Source organism: Kogia breviceps, chromosome 18, assembly GCF_026419965.1.
Source record: "Kogia breviceps isolate mKogBre1 chromosome 18, mKogBre1 haplotype 1, whole genome shotgun sequence".
NCBI classification, from domain to species: Eukaryota; Metazoa; Chordata; class Mammalia; order Artiodactyla; family Physeteridae; genus Kogia; species Kogia breviceps.
In genome coordinates this window covers 53,700,214-53,725,916 of record NC_081327.1, presented here as the reverse complement: position 1 = coordinate 53,725,916, position 25,703 = coordinate 53,700,214, and the positions used below count along the sequence as shown (strand labels likewise).

The window sequence follows — 25,703 nt, the reverse complement described above, 5'->3', positions numbered from 1 at the left end:
CATCCATCATCCAGTCTTCACAGAACACCTAAACGTAACACATTATAAGAAATAAGGTTTGATAAAAATGGAAACTTACTGATGCTTGTGGAAGCTGGGTGGTATGTACCTAGGGTCATTACACTATTTTCTCCACCTCTGTGTGTTTTGTTTGAAGATTCCCATATAAGAGGCTGAACAGAGATAAGGCGTGCAGTGTGGGAATCGGGCTGCGGTCTCAGGGCCCGCCTGCCACACGGAAGCAGTGGGCGCCTTAACTTTTTCCGAGCTCCCGGAGGGTGGTGACTTCAGGCCTGCAGAGCCCAGGGGCCTTCACCATCAGCTCAAAGCAAAACCAAGAAGGAGGGGGCTGCTGCCACTAGGATACAGAAAAGGCACAATTTCTAGCAGTGACCCCGGTCATGTTGTTTGTTACCAGACAACAAGGGACACGAAGAAGACGACAGAGGTGGCCCAGGGACGGGTCTGGAAGGTGAAAGGCAAGGAAGGTGGGGACCTGCTGCCTGACTCAGTATCGTACCCCCTCCTCGCCCACAATCAGCAGCGCCTCTGCCGTCACCTCTGTCCTCAGGCCACACGCTCCAGGCCCGCTTCACAGAGCATCAAACCTGCCACCGGGCTGGCTGGGGACCGAGGGCACGGCTAACGAGGTCTCGGACCTCAAAGACGACCACTATGCGATCACGAATCACCACGTGTTTAATGCTTCACGGGACAAACCTGTGCTTTGCTACGAAGTTCGTCACGAACTTGAATCGCTGTAACTGTCAAGTCTATGATGCAATTTAAGCCCCAGGCGACAAGAGCTCTCGTGTCCGATAATTTAGCTCAGTGAAGTTTGTGCCAAGTCACAAACCTTTTCATACGTTCACGATCTCCAGAATTTAACTAGTGAAGTGTGGCACGGCCCTCGGCCCCTGTGCAACCGGCAGAGAGAAGCGGCTGAACCATCACGGCTGAACCACGTTCCACACTGGCGGGAACACCTTTTCTCACCTGGGGCGCCTGCCCGGGTCCCAGAGCGGCTGACCCATCCATCCACCTTAGGACGGGAGCTGGCAGAGGCTCCACGGTTTCTGAAGACCACCCCAGGGCAGGGAGCTAGGCCGAAGGCCACGATGGAATCTTCTGGAGAGAGCACAGCATCCCCATCCAGCCCACGTCTACCTGTACCCGCCACTACCCTGCAGCGGTAACACGTTCCCTCGTGCAAAGCCTGGGCCCGGCCTTCCGCTGTGACCCCGCCACAGGCCAGAGAGCACAGTTCAACTCTGGTTCACTCTAGAAGCTCCTTTGGGTACATTACCCCACCCCCGACCCCTCCAGAAAATTATCCTTTTCCAAGCCGGGGACGTTGGCTTCAGCAAAGGTGACTTAGAGTTTGCTGTTCTTCTGAAACTGGGCCACCAGACTGAGGACCTGCTCAGAAGCGTTGATGCTCTTGGAGCTGAGGTAGGCGGTCCTGTTGGCGGCCGTGTCCTCCAGGAAGTAGCGGTAATTGACCATGAGGCCACACGAGCCCGTGATCCCCCTGAGGCTGACGTCGGCCATCCAGTTGATGCGCCACATCACGGCCCCGTTCTGCAGGTGGAAGTTGGCCACGGGGTTCAGGGCGTAGCCCCGGTGCTTCTCCCCGTACAGGTACCAGGCGCAGAGCCGCATCAGGGGGGCCTGGAGCGCCCGGGCCAGCTGCTCAGACTGGGCCCACTCGCTGCTGCTGAGAAAGGTCTTGAGGGTCTCATTCACGGGACCGCCCGTGATTTCAGAGATTTCTTTACACTCGGAATCTGTCAACAGTTCGTTCCTCCCGTGATCCTTCGCTTTTGACTTCAGCAGCCCCAGAAGCCACTTGGTGAACCCGGGGATAGGGGACAGACTTGCAAATGTCCCCAGGTGAGGAAACTCCTTCTGCAGGGCACGGTTGGGGTGGGGAAAGGAAGGTGGAGAAAACACACACACAATTCAGCAGGTGAGTCACGGATTCAGAAACACCTCTTCATTTCTCGCTTACGTATCATTAACCTCCGTGTGCTGCTGTGCGGTTTACAAAGTGATATTTGATGCGCGTGAATCTTCTTCCTTCAAGGAGCAGTTGTTAAGGATCTGATGTGTGCCAGGTCCTGGAGGCGTCCTGAGTCCCCGGGACAAGCCTTTACTGTGGGGTCTCCATCTGCACCACTATCCGTGCCGGCAAGTTGGGAGACCTGCCTGAAATTGGAGGGGTGGGCTGCTACGATGTGCGGTGCCCTCTTCTGACTACAGGTCTTGTCTTTCTAGCCCACCAGGCCCCTCCCATGGACTTTGCTCCTGCCACAGAACCTGGTTTGGTGCTTGGCACGCAAGTACCCAGTGACTGCTGTTTGTTGAATGAATAACCGATCGCCCAACTACAGCACAGTGGGTGCAGAGGATGGGATAGAAGGGGAGGCAACAGTTATGTCTCCACATCAGATAACACGGTTCAATCATTGTTGTTCAAATTACAGAGAGATCTCAATGATCATTTCAAAGAACCCAGTATTTTCCAATTAAAAATGTAATATACGCTCACCACAGAAAAAAATTTTTTAAAATTTAGGACGGAAGCAAAGAAACCACCATACTCTCCAGGTTTGATAGAGTATAACTCCTGGTCTTTCTCTAGGCAATTTTTGCAAGGGCGAGACAGTTATTTTACATCCTGCTTTGTGGATTTATATCATGAGCGCTTTCTCACTGTCACTCAAAATTCAGAACCGTAACTTTAACGACAGAGTAATATTAAAAGAGAAGACGATCCCATGACTTTTCCTAACCCTGTTCTCTTCACTGGGCATTTAAGGTGCCTCCTTCGTAAACCTCCACGAACACCTCTGTGGAGGAAGGGCTGCCCTTCCCTCCAGAATTCTCAGGTGACTCTCCGGCTCCCAGCGCAGACGTGGAGAAGAGGTCAGCGGCAGGGCAGCTCCTGGGCTGCCTGATTCACAAACAGAATCTGCCGTATCGCGCAGACCCCGGATTCTGGCCCTCCTCTGACTGCCTTTCTGACCTTCAGACCAGCCCTGCTAGCTGCCCGCCCTCGCCCCGTTCATCAGCACCTTCATCAAAGAAGCAGGAAATAAAAGAAACTCAGAGTAATCAGATGTGCTTCTTCTTAGTGCCTCTGGGGAAAAGGCGGCAGGGAGTGATTCTAACGAAGCTGATACCCAACTGAATCCCAAGTTCTCAGACTTAAAACTATGAATTTAACATGAAGCACGCAAATATTTAAATTCCACCCCATCTGTCATTCTCTGAGGAAGAGCTTCTGCAGCAGCTGTCTGTGTTGAAACCACCAGAAGCAGAGAGGGCCGCTCTCAGAGCCAATTAGCCATGATCTAATTATTTTACCTAAAAATTGGATTCTACACATTAGAGTTCACTCCAGCTCCTCATGAGATAGTTTTAAAAAGTCCAAACCCAGAGTGGACCTGAACATTTCTGTGTGTTTCCCAGGGCACCCAAGAGAAGGCAATTATTAAAAAAACCAACTGCCGGTGCATTTACCCTCCAACTGCCTGGTTGAAGTCGAACCTCGATGCTCCCTCCCGGGCCACGAGTGGGCGAGGGTGGCTAGGGAGGCTGGCACAGCCAGGACTGGACAGTGGGAGCCAAGGGGGCCCTGCTGGCGACTATGCCGGCACCGTGTGCCCATCAGGAGCTGCCCCGCCAGCCAGGGTGCAGGGTCCCCTGCAGCAGCCGCCGCCCCCAGGACGCACCTGGATTTGTGGCCCATGAGAAGCTAGCTTTGAGGGCCTTTTCCTCAGCACTGCTTCCCCGGACGAGTCTCGGGGCTCCTAGCAAGTGCCAAGGGGCACCTGGCACTTTTCCACCCCTCCTGCTCGCTCCGGGCCAACAGCTTCACCCTGTCCCTAGAGGTGAGAGCAGACCTGCTCGGCCAGCCCGAGGCGGGGACACGGCCAGCGGTGCGGCGGGGTCAGGGTTGAGACTCACTCACCTGCAGCTCCTTCACCACCCGCTTGATGAGGAAGGTGCCCAGCTCCACGCCCTGCAGCCCCTGCTGGGTCAGGCTCAGCGAGTACAAGATGGCCGTGGTGATCTTGTCCCGCTCCTCCGTCTCCGACGCGGGACTCTCCTTCGCTATGATGGTCTGGAAAACATAAAGGACAGCGACGGGCAGCCGTGGATGCACCCGCCCCGCCCTCACACCTCCTGGGGGTCCCTCGGCCCAAGGACCAGGCTCCAGAGGCAAGCACCCTGTTCTGAGACCTCTCTGGAGGCTGGAGGCGGCGGTGGTCTCACAACTTCCTCAGCTGTTTGCTCAGCGTTGTATCATTTCTATCACTTTGAAATTCTCCCACAGGCTTCGCTGAATCACAGCTGACGTCCCCTAGGTCTCCCTCAGGGGAGGTCTCTCTCTCTGTGCAACACCCTCCGACACCCCCAGACAGCACGCCAGCCCTCTGCCAAGGCCAGGGCCCCACATCCTGTGGCTCCCGTGCGCCGGCTGCCCGCTGCACCCTGCAGGCCTCCCTCCTCCCCTCTGAATCCTAGTTGTTCACATTTCCCAGTAAGCCGGATGCAGTCCTACCTAAGTCAATGTACCGTTTTATGCTTTTCCTATGTACCTTTCTGGTTTGCTGCCACGTCCTTGTATTTCCACAGTGAAACCACACGCCCGCACAGACACGTACGAGAAGCGATCTAAGAATCAGCATGACTCGTACTGGGAAGTCCCTTAGCCAAGTCCGACTTGATGGGCTCTGAGCTTTAATGCCCCAAGGGCCACTGGACAGTAGTGGTGGAGACCTTGCAGTTGGCTTGGACACAGGCGCACCAGCCTGCTTCTGAAGGACTCGCTTACTTCGCGCTGCTCTAAACTCCTGCCAGCTGCCCTGGATGCCTGAAGGCGGGGGGTCTGGCCCAGAGTCCAGGCTGAGGTCTGGAGCCCACAGACGTTCTCAAATCGCCAATGGGATGCGTGGGTCTGTGCGTACCCCCCTGGGGAAAAACATCCTCAGCTCTCATCCGCTTCAGACGCTCGAAGGGCCTTTTCTGTGACTCCTGGGAAGCCACGAACCGTCGCCATAAGGAAAGTTGGGCGGATGGTGACGCAGAGGCCGTGACATCCGGGGCCCCGCCAGCCTCTCCAGCACCTGCAGCTGACGGAGGAGCTCTCCCCCCATCATTCCTCGTCCTCATCTTGTTGAATCACCTCCTTTGTTTTTCAAGAAGTCTGTAGGTTATCTTGTGGTTCTGGACTCAAAACCTGTCTCCAGCAAATCTTTTTTTTTAAGTTTTCAAAAAAACCACAAAACCCCAAACAAACGAACCTTTCTTTGATTATATGAATGAGATACGCATAATGTCAAAGAGGCAAGAAATAAACGCGTGAAGAAGAAATAAAAAATCACTCCGGAACTGAACACCCAGTCCTACTGTTAACGTTTTGGGGAGCGCCTTTCCAGGTCGGTCTCACTGGCCCCAGGCAGGTACACACGTAAATACACGTGCCTACTAAACCGCGTACACATGCAGTCTCTCGGGTGTCTGTCCGGCTGCGCGAGTCTCCTCACGCGAAGGCACCTGCCCTCAGGGCGGCGATCGCGGTCCCTCAGCGTCCGCACTTCTTCCATCATCCTGGGCAAATCTCTGCAGTGCCCTCCTAGCCTGAGTCCTCAGGTCTCAAATGAGGACAGTAACAATGATAAGCCTGAGTGACAAGGCGCCATGAGCAGTCACGCAGGAGGACGCTCCGCGGGCGGACGCGCCAGAGCAAACGCTCAGTCGACGTAATTCATGCTACACAGAAGGTCACACCGGACAGGCTAGGCTGGAACCTGAACCTTCAGTCAACGGCAAGTCAAGGCTGACGTTCCACGTCAAAAATACAAAGCTAAATCCACACTTCAGTCCCCACGCGGGGCCGCTGGTCTGTGAGGACAGGCGAGACGCACGCGCCGTCGTTCCCTAGAGCGCCCTCTGCCGGTGGACGCTCTGGTTATCACCCCCACCTGCAGCCGCTGCTGCAGGGGCACCGCCCCCACTCCCAGGCCTGAGCCTCTCCTGGGATAAACTCCGGAGAGCGGAACTTTTCGGTCAAGAGGAACGCACGTTTTATATTTTAACAGTTATTACCAACCGCCCCCAGGGAGGCCGTGATAACTTCTAGTGCGTGACAGCGCAGGCGCCTCCAGACAAGCATCGCACGGGAACGGCTCCCTGCTGACGAGTCCTCCGACGCCAGGAGACGCTGCCCGGAGCCCACCTGAGATCTGCCGTCACCTCTCAGCCGCCTCACAGGCCACTCCGGCTGCGAAGCCACAGCAACCCAGGTGTGCCCACTTCCCCCCACCGGACCCGCTCTGCAGCCGCAGCCCCAGCCCCTGCCCCTGCCCCCGCGGGCCTGCCGACTGAGCGTTTCAGATACCCACCAACGCCTCGAGGAGCAGCCCAGCTTGCCCCGGGCGGGGGGTGGGGGGACACCACCAGAGCGGTCAGAGCGCTGGGCCCGCGTCAGGCACGCAGCACAGCCCTCTTTCCAACTTCTCAATCAGCTGTCCTTTGAAACTACCCACAGGCACTTAGATGTGGAAGGGTTGATCCCCGCACCCCTGCACCTGTACCCCCCCCCCCTCCATAACAGCCTGGACCACGTCTCAACCCAAGGTCCACACACCCTGGCGAAAGCCTGCCCCGTCCCTTCACTGCCCACACACTGCCCGTCTCCACTCTGCGGCCGCAGATCTGGAGACTGTATCTAGCTAATGCAAAGATCCACAAAGGCCGAAAAGCAATTTATTTTCAAAAAGGGGAGAAAACTAAGTTAACAGAAAACTTAAAGGCACCCTGGGCCGCCTGCCCCGTCCTGAATGGACCGCGCACAGGTACCTGGATGCTGCTGGAGATCTCACTGGTCAGGGCCACGTGCAAAATGATCAGGGGCTCCCCCGGGGCCGAGCAGTGAGAGAGGAAGTAACACCTTCTGTAGGGCCCCACGCGCCGTCGCATGTCCGCCCAGTTTTTAACGGGATGCACAGCCTCAGACCTGAGAAACGTTACCAAGGGGCAAGACAAAAGCACAATTCACAAGTTAAAAAGCCGCGGGGCTGATTCCTGCTCGTATTATTCACTCAAGTCAAAGCAATCCCTTAAATACGGCTTCAAGGGACTCTGCGGGAAATTCCAAGACCAGCTTAGCGTGAAACAGCGCTGGCGCTGACGGAGAGGAGCACAGCTGGTGACCGTTTCACACACAGAACCGCGCTCATCCCCGGTCCTAAGACTCGTCTGCCAGGCCCCGGCGGGGGGGGGGGGGGCAGATACGAGGCAGATTTCAACACAGAGACTCGACCAGACGCCCGTCAGTGGACACCCCACGTCTCCTGCTTCCTCTGAACCTCCGCAGTTTGAAGCCCGCGCTGCCTGAGGACACGCGTCGCCTGGCTGCTTCCGTCCGTCCAGCGACCTCGGCCGCGGGAAGGTGGGAGTCACGCACTATACTGTGAATTTGGAGGTTTTACCCAAGGGGGACATTTTAACAGCTGGCTGAGACAGACGGTTTCTGAGTCACCAATGCCAGGGCTCGGTGCAGTGAACCCAGGCAGCTCTGATCATGGGGCCGTTGGGGAGCCACGGGCCTGAGGGCTTTAAATCTGAGGATGTGACCGAGACCCCAAGTGCAGGTTCACTGGCAGAAGAACCAGCTTCCACCTGGGCCCTCTCCTCCTCCGTGGTCTCGGCATCACCCGCTAGGACAGCCACCTTTGCGGATCCTGTGTTTGGGTTTTATCAGGCTTGGAGCAAAACGTACACGGGAATGGAGACTGGCTTTCCGCTGAAACCTAAGAAAAGCGGAAACGTCACAAATACTTACTCACTGATTTTCTGCAGCACTTCGCACGGTGAACGCCAGGTGACCTGCTCCAGGTTCAGGAACCCGGAAGAAAACCATTCCAGGAACATGCTTTTCAGCACCCCGTTCATTTCCTGAAATGGAGAGGGGGGAGCGCTGGCCTTCCGAGGGAAAGACGTCCAGCCCATCCCCGCATGGCTGCCAGCACCGGGAATTCGACACCAAAACCTGACACAAAAGAGGAGAGGGCAGGGGCTTCCCTGGTGGCGCAGTGGTGGACAGTCCGCCTGCCGATGCAGGGGACGCGGGTTCGTGCCCCGGTCCGGGAAGATCCCACGTGCTGCAGAGCGGCTGGGCCCGTGAGCCACGGCCGCTGCTGGGCCTGCGCGTCTGGAGCCTGTGCTCCGCAACGACAGAGTCCACAGCAGTGAGAGGACCGCGTACCGCAAAAAAAGAAAAAAAAAAAAAAAAAAAAAGAGGAGCGGGCAGGATGAGTCTGTTCTGAGGCAGCTCGACTGGGCTCTGCTCTCGGCCACGCGTGACCGGACTCAGCTCTACTTCTCCCTTCCCTCCTTCCACCTGTAAGACACCTGGGTTCCACTTGAGCTAAGTTGCCCAAATCAAATAATGTGTGCCGATGCATTCGCCGCCATGAACACAGCTGCACACATGACGTTAAGCTGACCCTGAACGGCGTCTCGTGCGGGACACTCCAACACCCTCTCACGAACATTCTCTGCTTCACCAAAAACACCCTTTCTTGTTTCCCAAGAGAAACAAGCACTGGGTCCCGCGCCCCACATTTCGACAGCTTCAAGGTGTGTGTTTTCCTATTTTCTCATCTTGGTGGTCAGGACACCTTGTTCAAATGATGGCGGGTCACGGTTTAATCGGCAGCAATTTTTCCTCCCTGAGCGGGCCGTAGAATAATAGTGTGTCGGGCAATCCATGCATTTAGAATTGAGGACATTATTCTAATTTCACTTACTTATATTTATTCTGCTTCCAAAAATGATGTGAGTCAACTTTACCATCAGAGATACATTCACACTGAAACTTTTCAAGCAAGAATAGAACAAGAGGTGAGTAAGGGAAGGAGAAGAGACGATGCAGGGGCAGAACCATCCCAGTTTAGTCTGTGGTGACTGCTGACCATGTAATAGTGGTAAGCTTTGCGACAGCCAGTGCAGAGGGGATGTCCAGGGCAAGAGACAAGGCTGTTGTTCCTCAATGGCTGCATCCCTTTTCCCCAAATCAACAGAAGCTTCACTTTTTAGCTGGGCACATGACTGTTCAGAATAAAGTTTGCACTGCCCCTAGGGGTACTCATGGGACTGAGTCCTGGCTTCTCAGAGGTAAGCAGAGGTATCCTGCAGCAGCTTCTGGGAACCTTGAAAGATGACGGGAGCAGCAAAGGGCTGCTCTTTTTCTTTGTCCTTCCCACTGCATGGAAGACATGTCCTTCCATCTTTTTCTCTGTCCTTCCCACTGCAGGTTGGAAGGCGATGTGATGGCTAGAGCTGGAGCAGCCATCTTGGGCCATGAGGTAACTTTGGGGACGAGGTTTTCAGGGAAGAGCAACAAACAGAAGTCTGGGTCAACTGAGGGCACCACAGAGCAGGATCAGCCCTGGGCTGCCTACCTCCAGACTTCTTCATGAAAGACAGACTTCTCTTATTCAAAACCACTATTGTTTTGAGTCTCTGTTATTTATAGATAAACTGCATACTAACAGATACACTGCATATTATTATTGAATAACAGCAAACATCTCAGTATATCTGGTACAGAACTGACCTTATGAATCCCTGTATAAGAATCACAAAGACCATGACGGATAACACCTGTAAAACTGTACACAAGCTATGAAACTGTTAAAGGGCCATTTCACATTTTAATCTCTGGTAAAAGGTCAAAGGACTCAGAACCTTGTCACTTGAGGATAAGTTGCAGGCATGGGGGTGGTGGCTCAGAAAGGGCTTCAGAATGAAGCGAGGTCCACCTTTAAACGCTGAAGGCCTAGGGCACAAAAGAGGCCCCGTGGGGGCAAGGAGAGGGAGCAAGTCTAGGACCAACAGGGGGAAGGCAGAGTCAGACTCCACGTAAAGAAGAACTTCTGAGTAGCTAGGGCTGCCTACAGAGGTCCTCCTGGGAGACAGCAGCCCTCCCCACGGGAAGAGATGAGCACAGGTGGGCAAGAACACGGTGGAGATGTTTTAGAGAGCATTTCCACGTCGACAGGCGACTGGACCAGATGACCTCTGTAATTCCTCGTAACTCTATCCCATGGTCTAGTCTCCTTTACTGGCCTCTCCGCTCTGTAAGGGCAGAGGTCATTTCTCATTTAGTCCTCTGGTTCTCAAAGAGCCATCAGTGGGGTCTTCCATGTGGAAGATGATTTAACAGATTGATGGCAAATGAAAAAGAGAAGACAAACTGGAAAACGGTGACCAGGAAGTAGCAGGAAGGGAGGAGAAGGAATGGCTCACCAGGCAACACAGAACGGCTCCTTATAAAACCGTATTTCCTGCACTGACTACGGTGGTTCTCAGTCTTCCTGGGGTCCTCACACGCTCTTGCATATGTGCTAGAAACTGGGGACACTCTCCCCAGAAAAATGCAAACGCATTAATAAAACTCTGCACACCGTTTCCTGGGGTTCATGGACCCCTTTGAAACTCAGTTCCCAACCAGGTTCCCCAGGTTGGGAATCTGTGCACTGAAAGGTTAGGAACAGACTAGCCGAGTTCCATGTAGGATGGACATGAACGCTATTGGCATCTCTATGAGACGCACAGTAGGAACAAGTTGGAAAAACCTACCTTGGCGTTCATACGGTGTTGATTATGAAAGGAATGGTCTGGGGGATGGAAGCGCCTTTTCTACAAGTCCCTTCGTTCTATTCTGGGCTACTGACAGCTATGAAGTGGGACACTGGACACGAGATCTGGGAATCTAGGTTAAAGGTTACACATCTCCCCCGCCCAGTGCTAACAGGACGGCAGCTGTTCAGGCTGGAATTCGGTGCCGAGGGCAGCAAGGCTACCGGATCTCAGACAGCAGGAGGGAGAGGAATCGTGTACGCGTCATGCTCGGTGATTCAGAAATCATTTATCAGCGACCCAGGACTCGAAAACACAACTGCCGAGACAACGTTCCCATCTACAAATGAGTTCATCTCTTAGTCTAGCTAAGCGCAGAATTTAGTAGAACCACGAGGACCACCAGGTTAGCTTCAAAACAGAACAAGACACCAGAGGTTTACAACAAACCGTGGTGCGGCTGGGCGCTGCAGTGGTGGCGTGGGGACCCTGCCCGATACGAGTTTGGTCCCTTCTCCCACGTTCCGCCCGGGCTTCTGTTAAGGTTCCCACAGCTCTCACCGTCATTTCTACATTCAAATCGCCCATCGTTTCCTAAATGCCAGCTCCCTTCCGCTGCCCACACGTATCTGACGGTGCCCAGACCCTCTCTTAGAATGGAAGTCCCCTCAGTTTCACTGGGGATTGTATCTGTAAGAGACTGAACTCTTCAACCCCCAAGGGCTTTTGGAAATAACTCTGCAGAGAAAGAAAAAGCCTGTAAACTGCACACACAAGAAGCACGCGCCTGCCCGCACACCGTGTACCCCGCTCAGGAGCTGGACACACAACCGCAAGTTCACGGGGCGCCTCGCTGAGGAGGAGAGCGAGTGACGGGTGGCTTGGATTCGCACCTCAGAGCCCGAAGCCCACGCTTCCCCGCCTCGGGAAAGAACACGCAAACCCGGACTTACAGCCACATGTCCAGGCATCATCATAAGCCTCCCGACTCACTTGGAACTTCAACAGAGGAGAAGAGCATTTTTAACAGAAAGAACATTTGATCTTGTAAGCAAAGGGACCGTTGCTTTTCCTGGTGTGATTAAGCCGCTTTGTGGATTTGGTATTACCCAGCCCTGCCCAACGCTGGATGACTGATTTATTGTTCTATTTCCTAAGATTAAAACTCGGGGCGGGGGGCAGGGGTCCTGCAATCTGAGAATTCGAGGACATTGACAAGCCCCTTTTCTACAAATTCCTTAATTATGAAAACAACTAAAATCCCTTTCTTGGGATAAATCCATTAAGATCAATTCACTTGTTATAATCCAAGAAGTGCTACAAAGCGGCATCAGAGGGGCGGACCATCGCAGCAGAGACTTGGGATGAATCAAGAAGTCCCAGGCTGGCGTCTAAGACACTTAGGCTTCTAACGACCTTTCAGTTGATGTGCAGCAACCTCCGTCCTCTCCCCAGCGCATCTGCTCTCTTGAAAACCGCAGCAGACATCTGGCGTTTGCTGGGTTGTAAAACCTTTCTACACGGCACTTGCATCTTCCCAGCAAACAGACTTGATACCGACTCTGAACTTCCTATCAACAAGGATTAAGAGTAAGAAAAGAAACCTCACCCGATTTTAAATACCCAAGAAAAGAGATCTACCCCCGCCTGGCCTTCTGCCTCGGGGTTCATGCCGGGGCTCCACTCAAATACAAGTGTCAGGCTTCTGGATTCTTCCCATGTTTCCAATAATCACAGCCCTCGGTCAGAGACCAAGATCTTGACAAACTGCCCTCCTTCATAACTGTGTTTTTAGCCAAGCTCCACAGTATGTTTAGAAGAGAAGCAGGCTGACCTCAGCGGCAGAGCTGGCTGGCCCAGGACAGTTAAGGGCCGTGGCTACGATCACCTAAAGTCACGCTTCTAAGCAGCGTAACCGGGGCCTTCCGTCCCCCCCGGTGCGTCTTCTGCTGTACCCACTGCTCCGTGTAAGATGCCCAATCAGCATCCCTTTGGGCCTCCCGCATGCCAGTTATTCTAAGGATGCCTTTGTGCTCACGAGATGCAGCAAACAAGAAGCCGTGAGGGGAGCAGTGGACTGAGTGCCCCCCAGGGCAGTGCCCAGGCCTGAGCCCACAGCAGCTCTCGTTCACCTGACGGTAGCTGGCAGCTCCAAGGTCAGCAAGGGCCAGGGGAGAAGCACACCTGTGTGATGGGGTGCCGTGTGCACAGCAAGGGGGTGCTCAGGTCTGCTACTCCCTGCCTCCTGGGCGTCCCCCGGCATCCTAGGCCCCCGGGGATCTGTGGCTCCCGCGCTGAAGCTCGAGGGCCAAACTGCTGGTGGTTTCCAACAATGGATTCCTAAAAGCGAAAAGCTCTAGCTTTTTAACCACCTCTTTAACTTGGCTGCAAAATCCAGAATGAAACAAAAACGGAATCAAGATGGACCACACACGTTAACTGATTCTGGTGATTAATTACAATATCAGATCCCAGGGACGATTTCTATGGGTTAAAAAAAAAAAAACAACTCTGAATGTTTTGAATGATAGGGATAAAAAAACATTCACGCAGCCACACAGAGCAAAGGGGAAGGGGAGCGACAGATTCAGCTACTAACGTTTAGAGGCACTCGGGCTAAGGGCAGGATTTCTAGGTAGACAAATGCAAGAGGTGTGATGGAGCCACCTGAAAAGGCTTCTGCACCCAGCGCGTCCAGACCACGCGCAGAGGCCAAGGTCAGGCTAGGGTCACTCACCCCCTGCTTCAGAAATATCTTGATTCCACGTGATTTTTTGCCTTTCGGTTGATGATGTTTTTCCCTTACGTGTGTGGACGGCCTTGGTTATAACACAAGGGAACCCTGAACGTCTGAGGACACGGTGTTGCTGGCAGCTCTGGATCTCCCTGGGGCCGGCTCCCCCCCCCCCACAAGTCAAGTCTCAAGGTCACAGCCTTGAGCTTCGATGATGTCCCTTCTCAACCTCATGTTAACCAACAGTCTTCTCTTGTATGTGGGTAAGAGTAAGGAAACGAGTCCAGTTCTGTCTCACAGAATCGGATGCGACATCAGGAACCCCCCAGGACAAGGGCGGTCCCCACGTCTGGTAGGATGTCTCTCTCTCTCGGCCGCACGGAAACCTTCCCTGGCCTCCAGGTTCCGTTCCAGGCTCAGACCTCTGAGTGGAGCAGCCTGACCTCAGGACGAATGGGAGTGGTTAGCTGCCGACTTCGCCGGACGGCAGGGCACCTCGGAGTGTATCTCACGCTTCATTCATCATTTTGCTACGCAAGACGAAGGTCCCAGTTTTCTAGGAGCTGATCATCCAGTTGCAGGGGAAAAATGCATTTCAAACAACAGATTCTGTGGTTAATGTATCAAATCCAACTGAGCGGTACAATTACGTATCTATGAAGCTCAGAACTGGGTGAGGCCACCCTGAGCTGGAGCGGCTGGAGAAGCCTAGCTGGGAGTGCAGGTGGCTCCTTTTCTAACAGGAATCGCGCAGGGGCCCGGGTTCAGGAACGCGCCATCCAGGAGCCAGCCTGGCCGGAGAGCAGGGTCCGTGGAGGGGAGCGAGTGACGCTGGGGGAGGGGGAGTGCGCAGGGTGGCCGGCGGGCAGCAAACGTGCCGCAGGAAAGACACCGAATGCCACCCTCCTGGCCACGGAAGGTTTGATGATTTTTCGACAGAAGAGCAGAGACTGACCTGAGGTTTCAGAAGAAGGTCGATGCTGAGGTTGCTGATAAGATGGAAGCTTACACGAAGTCTTGGAAAGATAAACACAGTCACAACTAGAGGATCTTAAACTCCTGACTCAGTGAAACTAAATAAAACAGAGCCATTCATCAACTGGGTTGTTTCACCTTCCCTTCAGTTTTATGGAAAAAGGCACATCTAAGATGAGGTACACACCGTGGAATCGTGGAGACGGGGCTTGGGTGGAGGCGCTCTTACCAGCTCTGTGCTCTGGGCGCTGCGCTGGGCCTCGACAAGCTTTAATCGCCTCGTCTGTCAAACAGTCACCACATCTTGCTGAGGATGAAATGAGCAAGTGCATGAAAGGCACTCGCACATACCGTGCCCGCCCCTAACTCTTCCCATACCAGAAGGGAAGCTTCTGCACCACGTGATCTTGGAGCCTGAGCACGCCTGGTACCATACAGACAGCCGATGCATGGCTGAATGGATGGGGGAGAGTTTCATTTCGGGACAGGTCACCTACCCAAAAGACATCCTACCTTGGATGAGGTAGCCAGACATCCTACCGAATTCTCAAGCCTCCTATGCAATGAGAATTAAGTTTCAGAAGGCTTTCAGGAGCACTGTTCTCTGCTTCGAAGAGGAAAAAAAAAAAGGTCTGCTTGGATTGCAGACTAAACCCAAGCCTCCCTTGGGAGGAACCAGATGGGTATGCACACAGAGTGTGGAACACAAGGTCTCAGCCATTCAGATGGGGACTTAGTTGGGAACATGGTCAGTTCAACACACTGGGATTCCAGGACTGATCTGGCGCCAATGCAATAAACACCTGAGGTTCTCAGCCTGTGACTCTTAGAGCTGAAGGCTCACTGGCCCTAGGTAATACTTCGCATTGTAGACTAGCCAGCTATTATGAGCAGTCAAATCATAGCTACTATTGTCATCCTGAGATTAACCCTATCCTAGCTACACACAATTTTATGCATCTAGGGCTACGTAGCCAAGAAAGATAAGAAGGTTTCTGATAAACACCATAACTCACATAACATGATGAGAATATAAAGTGTAGAGCAAAGAACGTGGGAAATTTGGATCTGGGTGGATGATCAGCGACATACTTATTTGCTCTGAGGTCCTGGTCAAGTCATGTGACCTCAGGTGTCTTGATTCCTTTACTGTAAAAGGAGACATGCTTATCACCACCCCAAGAGTGAGGCAATGAACATAAAAACCACTATGCCAGTGTTAACAGTTCTTAAACGAATCAGGACATAATGGTTCAGCTGTTCAATTCTTTTTTAAAGCCAACTGCACCTACCAAAGTTCTGAATGCCAGAACACGTACAGCATTTTTGGTTGACTAAAAGAGCAAGTGAGTGGGCCCACCGTATTTAACATCAATAGTAATAAAAGGACTATATTCAACTATCAGCCACCTTTCAAATCATCATTATCTAAATCTTAAACTATTTATTCGCCTCTAACCTAAGCTCACTGTGCTAAACGCCTGATTTCCTCAAGAAGTCAAATCCTATTTTAGGGCTGAACTCAGGAAGGTAAAAATGCCCTGGTCAAAGTTATGAGGCAGACAGAAAATAGAAGGCATCCAGACTCCTAGACGGTGGCAACCTCGAGTTCTAGTCACCTTTGTACGTTTCACAGGACTTTTCAGGACAAGGACTTACACAGTGGGTACTGCGACTAACTTTTACTGACCCCCATCCACGTCTTCAGAAAGTTACCGGATGCTCGGTTCGGTCCGCATTCAAGTGTACCACACGGACGAAACCTCTCAGGTAAAAGAATAAAAAAGAGATTTTATGGAGCACGCTCATCAGGAACAAAGCGTGACAGTCACCTTGAAAAGTAAGCGAGAGCCGCGTTTCTATAAAGACTAGAGCGAGGTGAGCCTAGAGCGAGGCAAGGACTGGGAAAGCGTGGGAAGGAGGCGGACAGGGTTCGGGGGCTCGGACTCGGGGCGAAGTGTGCGCGGCTCCAGGAAGGGGAAGGTGGAGTGCTTGGGGCTTGAGGGGAGGGTGAGGACGACAAGGGGAGGGCCGCCAAGGGTCGGGGGCGGCCCGGGCGGGGCCTTACCCGGACGTGCGGCCCCTCCATCAGCTTGAGGGCCTGCGCCTCGAGCAGGTCGGCCCGCAGCTGCACCAGGAAGCGCACGCCGCCGTCCAGCTTGCTGATGTGGTGGAAGAGGCTGCGGTAGCGCGGCACCAGCGCGTAGCGCAGCCGGTCCTCTGCCTGCAGGAGCACGGCCGCCTCCCGCGGCTGCTGGAGCAGCTGGAGCACGGCGGCGCTCTGCTCGGCCACCTGGCCGTGGTCCACGCCGAAGCCCCGCGCCAGGCGGTCCAGCAGCTCGGCGCGCTCGGCCGCCTCAGCCAGGCCGCCGTAGAAACTCACGAAGTCCGCGCACTGGTTCTCCGCCGGCGCCGGCGTCTTCTCGCGCAGCCCGTAGGCCGGCATCGCGGGCACCGCACGGTGCAGCAGCTCGTCCATGGCCCGCTCCAGGGCGCCGGCCGCCGCCGCCCGCCCTCTCGACAGCCGGGGTCCGGGCGGCCGCGGCGGCCGCACGGGGAGCCGCAGCCAGAGGAGGAGATGGCGCCCAGCCGACAGACTCGGCCGGAGGACTCGCATGGCGCAAGGATACAGCTGCCTGGGGAACGCCAACGCCGCCGCCGCCGCCGCCGCCGCCGCCGCCGCCGCGCTTCCGGCTTCCGGCACGCGCCAGTCCGGCTGCCCGAGCCCGGGATTCGGGCGGGGCGGCGACCAATCGGAGGGCGGAGCTACGGGGGCGGGACGGAGTGCGGCGCGAGGCCAAGTGTGGCCAAAGGTAACCCGAGCGGCGACCAATCGGAGGGCCGAGCGACGGCGCGGGTGGCGACTAAAGGGGCGGCCTCGGCTCTGTCATCTGGCCACCCAAAGTCACCGCCTCAGTCCCTCTGCTCTAAGGCCGAGCTCTCCAGCCCCATGGAACATCACGGTCACCTAGGGAACCTGTTACGCACGCAGATTCCTGGCCCTACTCCGGAGATTCTGTGCCAGTGTGTCTGGGGAGGCGCGGAGCAATCTGCGTGCCTACGAAGTAGTCGTGCTGGTAATTCTCTGGCAAGGTAGCCTTTGTCTTGACCCCTGCCTAGGCTCTCTCACTTACCCAGATGACCCCCAGAGCTAGGCCTCCAGCTGCCTGCTGGAGAACTTTCTCACCGATACGGCAAACCGGGCTCTCGCAAGCATCTTGTTCCCCAACCTGTCCCTCCTTCCTTGGTCCTAATTCATTCATTCATTCGTTCGTTCATTCAACAGAGTGTTTATTAACCGCCCGGTATGTGCCAGGTCCTATACGGGGCACGGGGATAAAATAATGAACCAGATAGACCCGAACCTGCTGCAGGGAGTTTACAGTTTAACGAGGGAGACGGATGATACCGTAACTACAAATTGTGTTAAGTGCTATAAGGGAAATAAACAGGGTGGAATGATACAGCTGGGTCAGAGCGGACGTCCCACTGTGGACAGGGTCATCAGGGAAGGCCTCTCTGAGGAGGTGACATTTCAACTGACACCAGAAGAGGGGAGGAGCTGGGGAGGTGGGGAGAAGCTCACCTATCCATTCTCCAGAGTTCAGAAGCACCGTTTTTTACAACCTCTTCCCCGCCTTTCGTCTCAGCATCTAAATTTTGTCGATTCTGCTTTAAAAAGACTCCTGCATTCATCTCTTCTCGCTGGCTCTCTGCTTCTGCAGCCCGTGTCACTTCTTACGAGGGCCACTTGCAGTAGCCTCTCTGCTTCCAGGCTTGATTGCTCCAATCCATTCTCTGCATCAGCCGCTGGGTGAACTGTCCAAACTATCCGTCTAACTACGTTATTCACTTGCTCAACAACCAAGTGCTTTGAGCCTGACAGGCAGAGCCTGGCACGCACGGCCCCTGCTCCCCTCTCTGGCCCCAGGTTCTGTCTCTTCCCACCTCACGTCCCTTACTCTGTGGCCTGGTGGCTCCCAGATGTTTAGATCTTGGGATCAGTTTTTAAACACTGGGAAGACGGACACAGGACAGGGGTGGGGAGGTGGCTGGGATGGCATCTGTCTGCAGCCTTGACACACACCCCTGCTTCAGACAGTGCCTCCTTCCGGGAGTGAGATTTCTGCCACCGTTAGTGAGAGACTGCGGGGGGTTTGCAGGGCTTGACACCAAATTCAGTGGAGCCCAGAGGAAAAGCCATCCAGGGTCCCACTGTGCTCTTGGAGAAAGAGAAGCCTCATCTAGGTACAAAGGATGAAGGAGAGGCTCGAAGAGCCCACTGAGAACACATGGGGGGCAGTATGCCCGGGGCAAGGGGGCTCCGGGGCGGGGCCTTTCTTGTGTGTTTGGGGAGCTACAGGACACCCAGCGATGGGCGGGTAGAGGATGGTGAACCATTCCCTTCCTTAGTCACTCAGGAGTCAGTAACTGAAGTCCCTCTGATGTCCCCTGTGCCGTGAGAAGGATGTGTGCAGGCCCCGGCTGAGCCCCTCGTGTGCCTCTCTGTACCCTAACAGGACCGCCAGTCATTCAGCACTTCCTGAATGCCATCCCCTGTTCTTAGCACGTACATGCAGTATCTCATTTAAGCTTCCCAGTAACCCTATGGGCCCAGCACTATTATTCCTGTTTTACAGAGGTGGGAACAGAGGCACAGAGAGATACAGGGACTTGCCCAAGGGCTCCCACTAGTAAATGGAGCAGTGCTCCCTGGGTCTCTCCCCGCGTGGAAGGCGGAAGGACTACGTGCCTGCAGTCTGCTCTCTCTACAAAGTCTGTGCTCCTTCCATGCCAGGATCCTGCCTCTGCTAAAATGAGCGTTCCTGCGTTATTTAGAATTGAGTTTGTTTTCATGCTGAAATGTTGAGGATAAGACAGGAGAGACAGGAATCTAATAAATACCAACTCCGTCCCACGAGGCCGAGGGTTGACTGCTTTCAGCCCTCACATCAACGCTGTCAGGTAGCTGTCCCCCAACTACAGATGAAGCCGAACCTTGATGGGGTCACGTGACAAACCAAGGTCATCCTGTGAGTGAGAAGCCAAGTCCAGGTTTGACCACTGTCGATCGGCGCTGAAGCTTTTGCTTTATCCCACTCTTGTGAGTTAAGTTTCCGGAAAGGTTTTCCTTCCTCAGAGGCCATATGGGAATCACCCATGTGTCCCCAAGTTCCATCCCAGTGATGAAAATGCAGAGGGGGGCCCAGCCCGAAGAGGTATTAAAATTTATGGAGCTCCAGTAATTAAAACCGAACGAACAGACAAATACTTAGGAAAATAACGGAAGAGGCCACAGGTGCTTGGGTATTGGGTGTTGCGTCCCACATCATGGTAGCATCACACATCACTGGGGGGAAAAGAGCAAAGTTGTGTCCTCACGCTGTACAAGAGAAATTCCAGATGGCTTAAGGGTTTAACATTTTCACAAAACGAAACAGAAGTACTAGAAGAAAATAATCCCAGAGTGCAACAAACCTTTCGGAGCATGACACAAACCCAGAATGCATACAAGAGAAGAGAGGTAAATTTCAGTATATACATTTTTTAAGTTCTTTATACTTAAAAGCAAAAGACGAACACTACCCTGGAGAAATATGTGCAAGCTCTTATCACCTACAAATGGCTAATCTCCCGAATATATAAAGAACTACAGAGCACCATGGGAAAAGACTGTCAACCCAGCAGAAAAATGGAGAAAAGATCTCACCAGAGAGTTCTTAGAAGAGGAAATAGAAATGGCTCTGAAGAATCTGTAAGGTGGGCTTCCCTGGTGGCGCAGTGGTTAAGAATCCGCCTGCTAATGCAGGGGACACGGGTTCGAGCCCTGGTCCGGGAAGATCCCACATGCCGCAGAACAACTAAGCCCGCGAGCCACAACTATTGAGCCCACGAGCCAGAACTACTGAAGCCCATGCGCCTAGAGCCCACGCTCCGCAACAAGAGAAGCCACCGCCATGAGAAGCCCGCGCACCGCGACGAAGAGTAGCCCCCGCGCGCAGCAGCAAAGACACGACACAGCCAGAAATAAATAAATAGAATAAATTTTAAAAATATATGAAAGGTGCTCAACTTGACTCGTGATAAAAAAATGCAAATTAAAATACTCCAGTGAGCTATCAGTTTTGATTTACTGTGTTGTGATGATCAAAAAGCTGCGTGACAGTGTGCTCAGGAGCTCGTGGGGAAGCAGGCATCCTCTCCCACCACTGGTGCGAGCACCGCCCGGTACAGCCCGGGGCGGGGGGGCCGCGAGGGGTGCCTGGGCAGTTACCTCCCCGCCCCGCAGACTGGCCCAGCAACGCGCACCGACGCACCCTCCATCTGCTGAACGGGCCAACGACAAGGCTGGCCAGACCTGGGTTCTCCATCAGCAGGACCGGGAACCAGGCAGGGAGCCCAGGGCAACAGCAGGGTCCCCGCAAGGAGACGGAGGTGAGGGCGGAACAGCCATCTCTGGCGATAACAAGGACTCAGGTTCAAAAATCCTCTGCCGGAGCACCCTGGCCAAGAAGAAACAGAAAAATAAAGGTGGGGAGGGGCTTGGCTGGAGCATCTCCAGCCCCAGAGGCGAGTACAGAGAGCTGGGACAGCACTTTAACAAAAACCATGGGCTCCGAAGTCAGCAGAAGGTCCTGGGGACGCGTCTTGGACCCGCCGCTTTCCAGTTCAGTGACCCGGAGTAGGTTTTGTCACCTTTTAAAGGCTGTTTCCACATCTAACAGATGTAGTTGAGAGTAACTGTCTATTGCAGGCTTGTGAGGATTAAACGAAACAATTCATGTTAAGCACATGGCAGGTAGTAAAGCCTCTGTAACATTTTAGTGAAATAATGGTCATTAATATTTGGGGGTGGGTGTATACGTGCAGGTATCCCCAAAATGGACCACTACGTGGACCCCGGGCTCAGAGACACTCTGATTCCTGTGCAACTTCTTCCTAGAATTCTGCAATAAGTGAGGGAAGAGGCAGCTGAGTGTGAGAAAAGACGGTAGAAAGGGAGAGAAAGAGTCAGAGAGAGACCGAGACCGAGACCGAGAGAGAGGCCGATGGAAAGCCATTTCCTTGAGCAACTGCCAGGATAACAAAAAGAGATTTTTCTTTTGAAACAATTTTCAGATAGTTACAGTTATCAAGGGAGATGATTTCGTCCTCTAGGAAGTGAGGCTCTGACCTCACTTCCATTTTCTCCTCCTCCTCCTCCTCCTCACCCGCCCCCCACCACAGTTATGGGAGAGAATATCCCACACCAGCCAGGTCTCCCACGGAGCAAAACCGCAGGAAGCATCAGGCATACGTGGGACTTTTGTTCCACTCAGGTGGAAATCCAAAGCATCTTTTGTTCAAGGGTAGGGGAGCCGGTAGCTGGCTGACTATGTGCCAGAATTCCTACAGGTAGAACCCTCTGGTCCAAGCATTACAGTATCAAAACACCGAGAGGTAGCAGTTCTTTATGGGGCCAGCCTTTGTTGGGCATGTCTGATCTCACAGGGCTCCAGGGAACTCTGTTCGGCTCCTTCTGCAGAGACAGAAATCCACAAAGCCTTCTGAAGGAACACTAGTTCCTCTTCTCTAAGCAAGTGGTGAAAACTCATCTGCAGCTGGGGAAAGCAGTCTGCCCGGTCCAGACAGGTTCCTTCGGTGCTTGTCCTCATTTTCCTTGTCCCATGTGCTCTCATCTGTCCTGGGATACTCCTGCCTTGCTGCAGGGGTCTTGTCCACTTTGCTTAGATATTTGCTTCAAGTACCGTTCTCAATCTGTCTCTCTCCCATCATCCTCCCTTTTCACATAATTTCTTGAATCTGCTTTGTTCTGTGTTCATACTTGTCAACTGCCATTCTCTGCTTCTCCCTGCTTGTGCCCTTGGTTCAAAACATTGTCCTAATCCCAAACTGAAATTAAGAAAACAATTCCATTTACAGGAGTACCAAAAAGAAAGAAAAAAAAAAAAAAAACAGAACTTAAGAATAAATTTAACCAAGGACATTTAGGACATGTACACCGAAAACTACAGAACACTCAAATTAAAGAAGATCTAAGTAAATGGAAAGATACCCCATGTTCATGAGTTGGAGTATTAATATTGTTAAGATGGTCAAACCCTCCAAATGAATGTACAGATTCAATGCAGTCCCTATCAAAATTCCGGTTTGTACAAATGGAAAAGCTGAACCTAAAATCCAAAACGGAAATGCAAGGGGCCCTGAATAGCCAAAACTTCTTCTTTGTTTGTTCTTTAAGAAGAACAAACTTGGAAGATTCACACTTCCTGATTTCAAACCTCACTAGAAAATTACAGCAATCAAAACCGTGTGGTACTGGCAAAAAGGTAGACATATAGATCAATGGGATAAAATTGAGACTCCAGAAATAAACCCATACATCTATGGTCAACTGATTTCTCACAAGGGTTCTAAGACCACTGAATGGGGGAAAGAATAGACTTTTCAACAAATGGTGCCAGAACAAGTGGATATCAACATGCAGAAGAATGAATTTGGGGCTTCCCTGGTGGCGCAGTGGTTGAGAGTCTGCCTGCCGATGCAGGGGACACGGGTTCGGGCCCTGGTCTGGGAAGATCCCACATCCGGGAACCCGTGTGCCATGGCCGCTGCGCCTGCGCGTCCGGAGCCTGCGCTCTGCAACGGGAGAGGCCACAGCAGTGAGAGGCCCGCATACCGCCAAAAAAAAAAAAAAAAGAATGAATTTGAATGTCTACCTCACACCACACACAAAAATTAACTCAAAATGTATCAGTGACCTAAATGTAAAAACTGAAACTATAAAACTCTCAGAAGGGAAAACAGGTGTAAATCTTCAGGAGGTTGGATTAGGCAATGGTTTCTTAAATATGACACCAAAAGCATAAACAACAAAAGAAAAATAGATACAGTGGACTTCCTCAAAATTAAAACTTTCATGCATCAAAGGACATTGTCAGGAAAGTGAAAAGGCAATCCACAGAATGGGAGAGATATTTGCAAGTCTCATAGGTGATAAGGCTCTAGTATCAAGAATGTATAAAGAATTCCTATGACTTGGTAACAAAAAGACAAACAACCCAATTTTAAACATGGGCAAAGGAATTTGAATAAACACTTCTCCTAAGAGGATATGCAAATAACCAATAAGCATATGAAAAGATTGTCAACGTCAATAGTCATTAGGGAAATGCAAATCAAAGCCACAGTGAGATATCACTTCAAATCCACTGGTATGGCGATAATAATAATTACAACAACCATAATAATAATAGTGAAGTAAGTGTTGGTGAGGATCTTGAGAAACTGGGACTCACATACACTGTTGGTGGGAATGTAAAATGGTGCTGCCATTGTGGAAATTCTTTTGGTAGCACTTCCAAAAGTTAAACAGAGTTAACCATATGGCCCAGCAACTCCACTCCTAGGTATATGTTCACACACTTTCACAGAAAAACTTGTACATGAATGTTCACAGCAATATTATTCATAAAGTCAAAAAGTAGAAATAGCCCAAATGTCCATGCATGGATGAATGGAATAAAACAAATGTCACACTCTCTACACAAGGGAACATTAACAGCCATCAAAAGGAATGAGATACGGATACGTGTTACAGCACGGAAGAATCCGGAAAACATTACACCAAGTGAATGAAGCCAGCTACAAAAAACCACGTTTTTTATGATCCCATTTATGTGAAATCTCCAGAATAGGCAAATCTATAGAGACAGAAAGTAAATTAATGGTTGCCTAGCACTGAGGGGAGGGGAGAATAGGGAGTGACCGCTAATGGGCGAGGAGTTTCTTTTCAGCTGATGAAAATGTCCTGAGATTAGATAGTGGTGATGATTGTACAACGTTGTGAATGTACTAAAAACCACCGAATTGCGCACTTCAGAACGGCTGCAAGAGGTACAAACTTCCCGTTACAAGATAAATGAATCACAGGTATGAAATGTGCAGCGTGGGGAACACAGTCAAAAGTTACGCAATATCTTCGTATGGAGACAGATGGTAACTAGACTTCCCGTGGTGATCATTTTAAAATGTAGACAGATATTGAGTTGCTATGTGGTGCTACAGGAACCAGCACAGTGCTGTAGGTCAATTATACGTCAAAAACAGACTCAAAGAAAAAGAGATCACACTGGTGGTTACCAGAGGTGGGGAGGGAGGGAGGGGGAGGGGGAGGGGGAGGGGGAGGGGGGAATTGGATGGAGGTGCTCAAAGGGTACAGAATTCCACTTACAAGATAAATAAGTCCTAGGGATGTAATGCACAACATGATTAATATAATCCACACCATTGTGTGTCACATATGAAAGCTGTGAAGAGCAAATCCAAAGAGTTCTCATCATAAGGTAAAAATAATTTTTTTTCTATTTCTTTTATTTTGTATTTATATGAGATGATGGATGTTCACTAAACTTATGGTGGGAGTCATTCCATGATGGATGTAAGCCAAGTCATTATGCTGCACACCTTAAACTTCTGTCAATTATATGTCAGTAAAACTGGAAGAAAAAAAATAAAGTGGTTAAAGTAAAAATGAATTTTACGTTATGTGGATTTTATCTCAAGAAAAAAAAAAAGAAGAGACCATCTCAGAAGGATTTGCATCTCTCTAGCCAATTTCCATCAAGAGAATCTGATTGGTCCATCTTGGATTAAGTGACCAGGCTGGTATAAAAGGTCACAAAGACCAAATGGGGCTGGGGGGAGTCACCCTTTTGGGCAGGGACACAGGATTCCGAGGAGAGGGTTATGGGCCAGGCAGCTGTCCCAAAAGATGTTTACTTTAAGCATAAAAAAAGAGCTAAAGAAAATCTTGGAAAAAAATAAATCACCCATAATTCTAGCATCTTAATTATGACAGATTTTATTTCTGCAAATCCTTCCAGTATTTGTCCACAGGCCAACGTATTTTTCTCAGTTGTAATCACTATGTTTGTGCTGTTTATTTCCTGTTCTTTTTTACGTCCCATCATATCACAAACATTTCTCATGTTTCTAAATCACCTTCATAATCATCCTTTTTTAATGGCTGCGTAACATTCAATTGAGTTGATGTACCATAATCTCTTAATCACTTTGCTATTTCTGGATTATTTACATGGCTTCTAATCTTTTTCTGCTAATATATATATCATGCTGCAGGAAATATTCTCACGCACACTGATTTTTTCTTTACTGGAGTTGCCCAAATTATTTAAAAAGACCAAACAGGGCAAAATTTCCCATGAAATGTCAAACGAACCAAGAAGCCTAGCCTGGAGAGCGACACGTACACTCCCTGGGGCTCCCTGGGAAGACAGACACAACTCGCGGAGACCGCGCCCCGCCCCCCGCCCCG

At 51.9% G+C, this 25,703-nt stretch overlaps 2 protein-coding genes across 2 annotated transcripts in view; both read right to left on the bottom strand.

The window, feature by feature from the left end:
* The window catches only part of OSGIN1 (oxidative stress induced growth inhibitor 1), a 56,443-nt gene extending 52,388 nt beyond the window's left edge, over positions 1-4,055 (bottom strand). The window contains exon 1 of the mRNA XM_067019648.1: positions 3,977-4,055. The gene's annotated coding sequence lies outside the window, so the exon portion shown is untranslated. The remainder of the gene's footprint in view (positions 1-3,976) is intronic.
* On the bottom strand, positions 682-17,077 carry MLYCD (malonyl-CoA decarboxylase). Its single transcript, XM_059045507.2, has 5 exons — positions 16,434-17,077; positions 7,856-7,968; positions 6,871-7,027; positions 3,977-4,129; positions 682-1,908 (listed from the first exon to the last, which is right to left on the bottom strand). The coding sequence occupies exons 1-5, from the start codon at positions 16,980-16,982 to the stop codon at positions 1,375-1,377; spliced, it is 1,506 nt and encodes a 501-aa protein (XP_058901490.1). The 5' UTR covers positions 16,983-17,077; the 3' UTR covers positions 682-1,374.
* Positions 17,078-25,703: the final 8,626 nt, after the last annotated feature.

Excerpts from the sequence above, each read along its gene's own strand:
- MLYCD (XM_059045507.2), bottom strand. The coding sequence starts at position 16,982 with ATGCGAGTCCTCCGGCCGAGTCTGTCGGCTGGGCGCCATCTCCTCCTC. Across the intron at positions 7,028-7,855 it reads GTGCTGCAGAAAATCAGTGA|GTCTGAGGCTGTGCATCCCG; the intron begins GTAAGTATTTGT and ends AACGTTTCTCAG. Across the intron at positions 1,909-3,976 it reads GGGTGGTGAAGGAGCTGCAG|AAGGAGTTTCCTCACCTGGG; the intron begins GTGAGTGAGTCT and ends CGTGCCCTGCAG.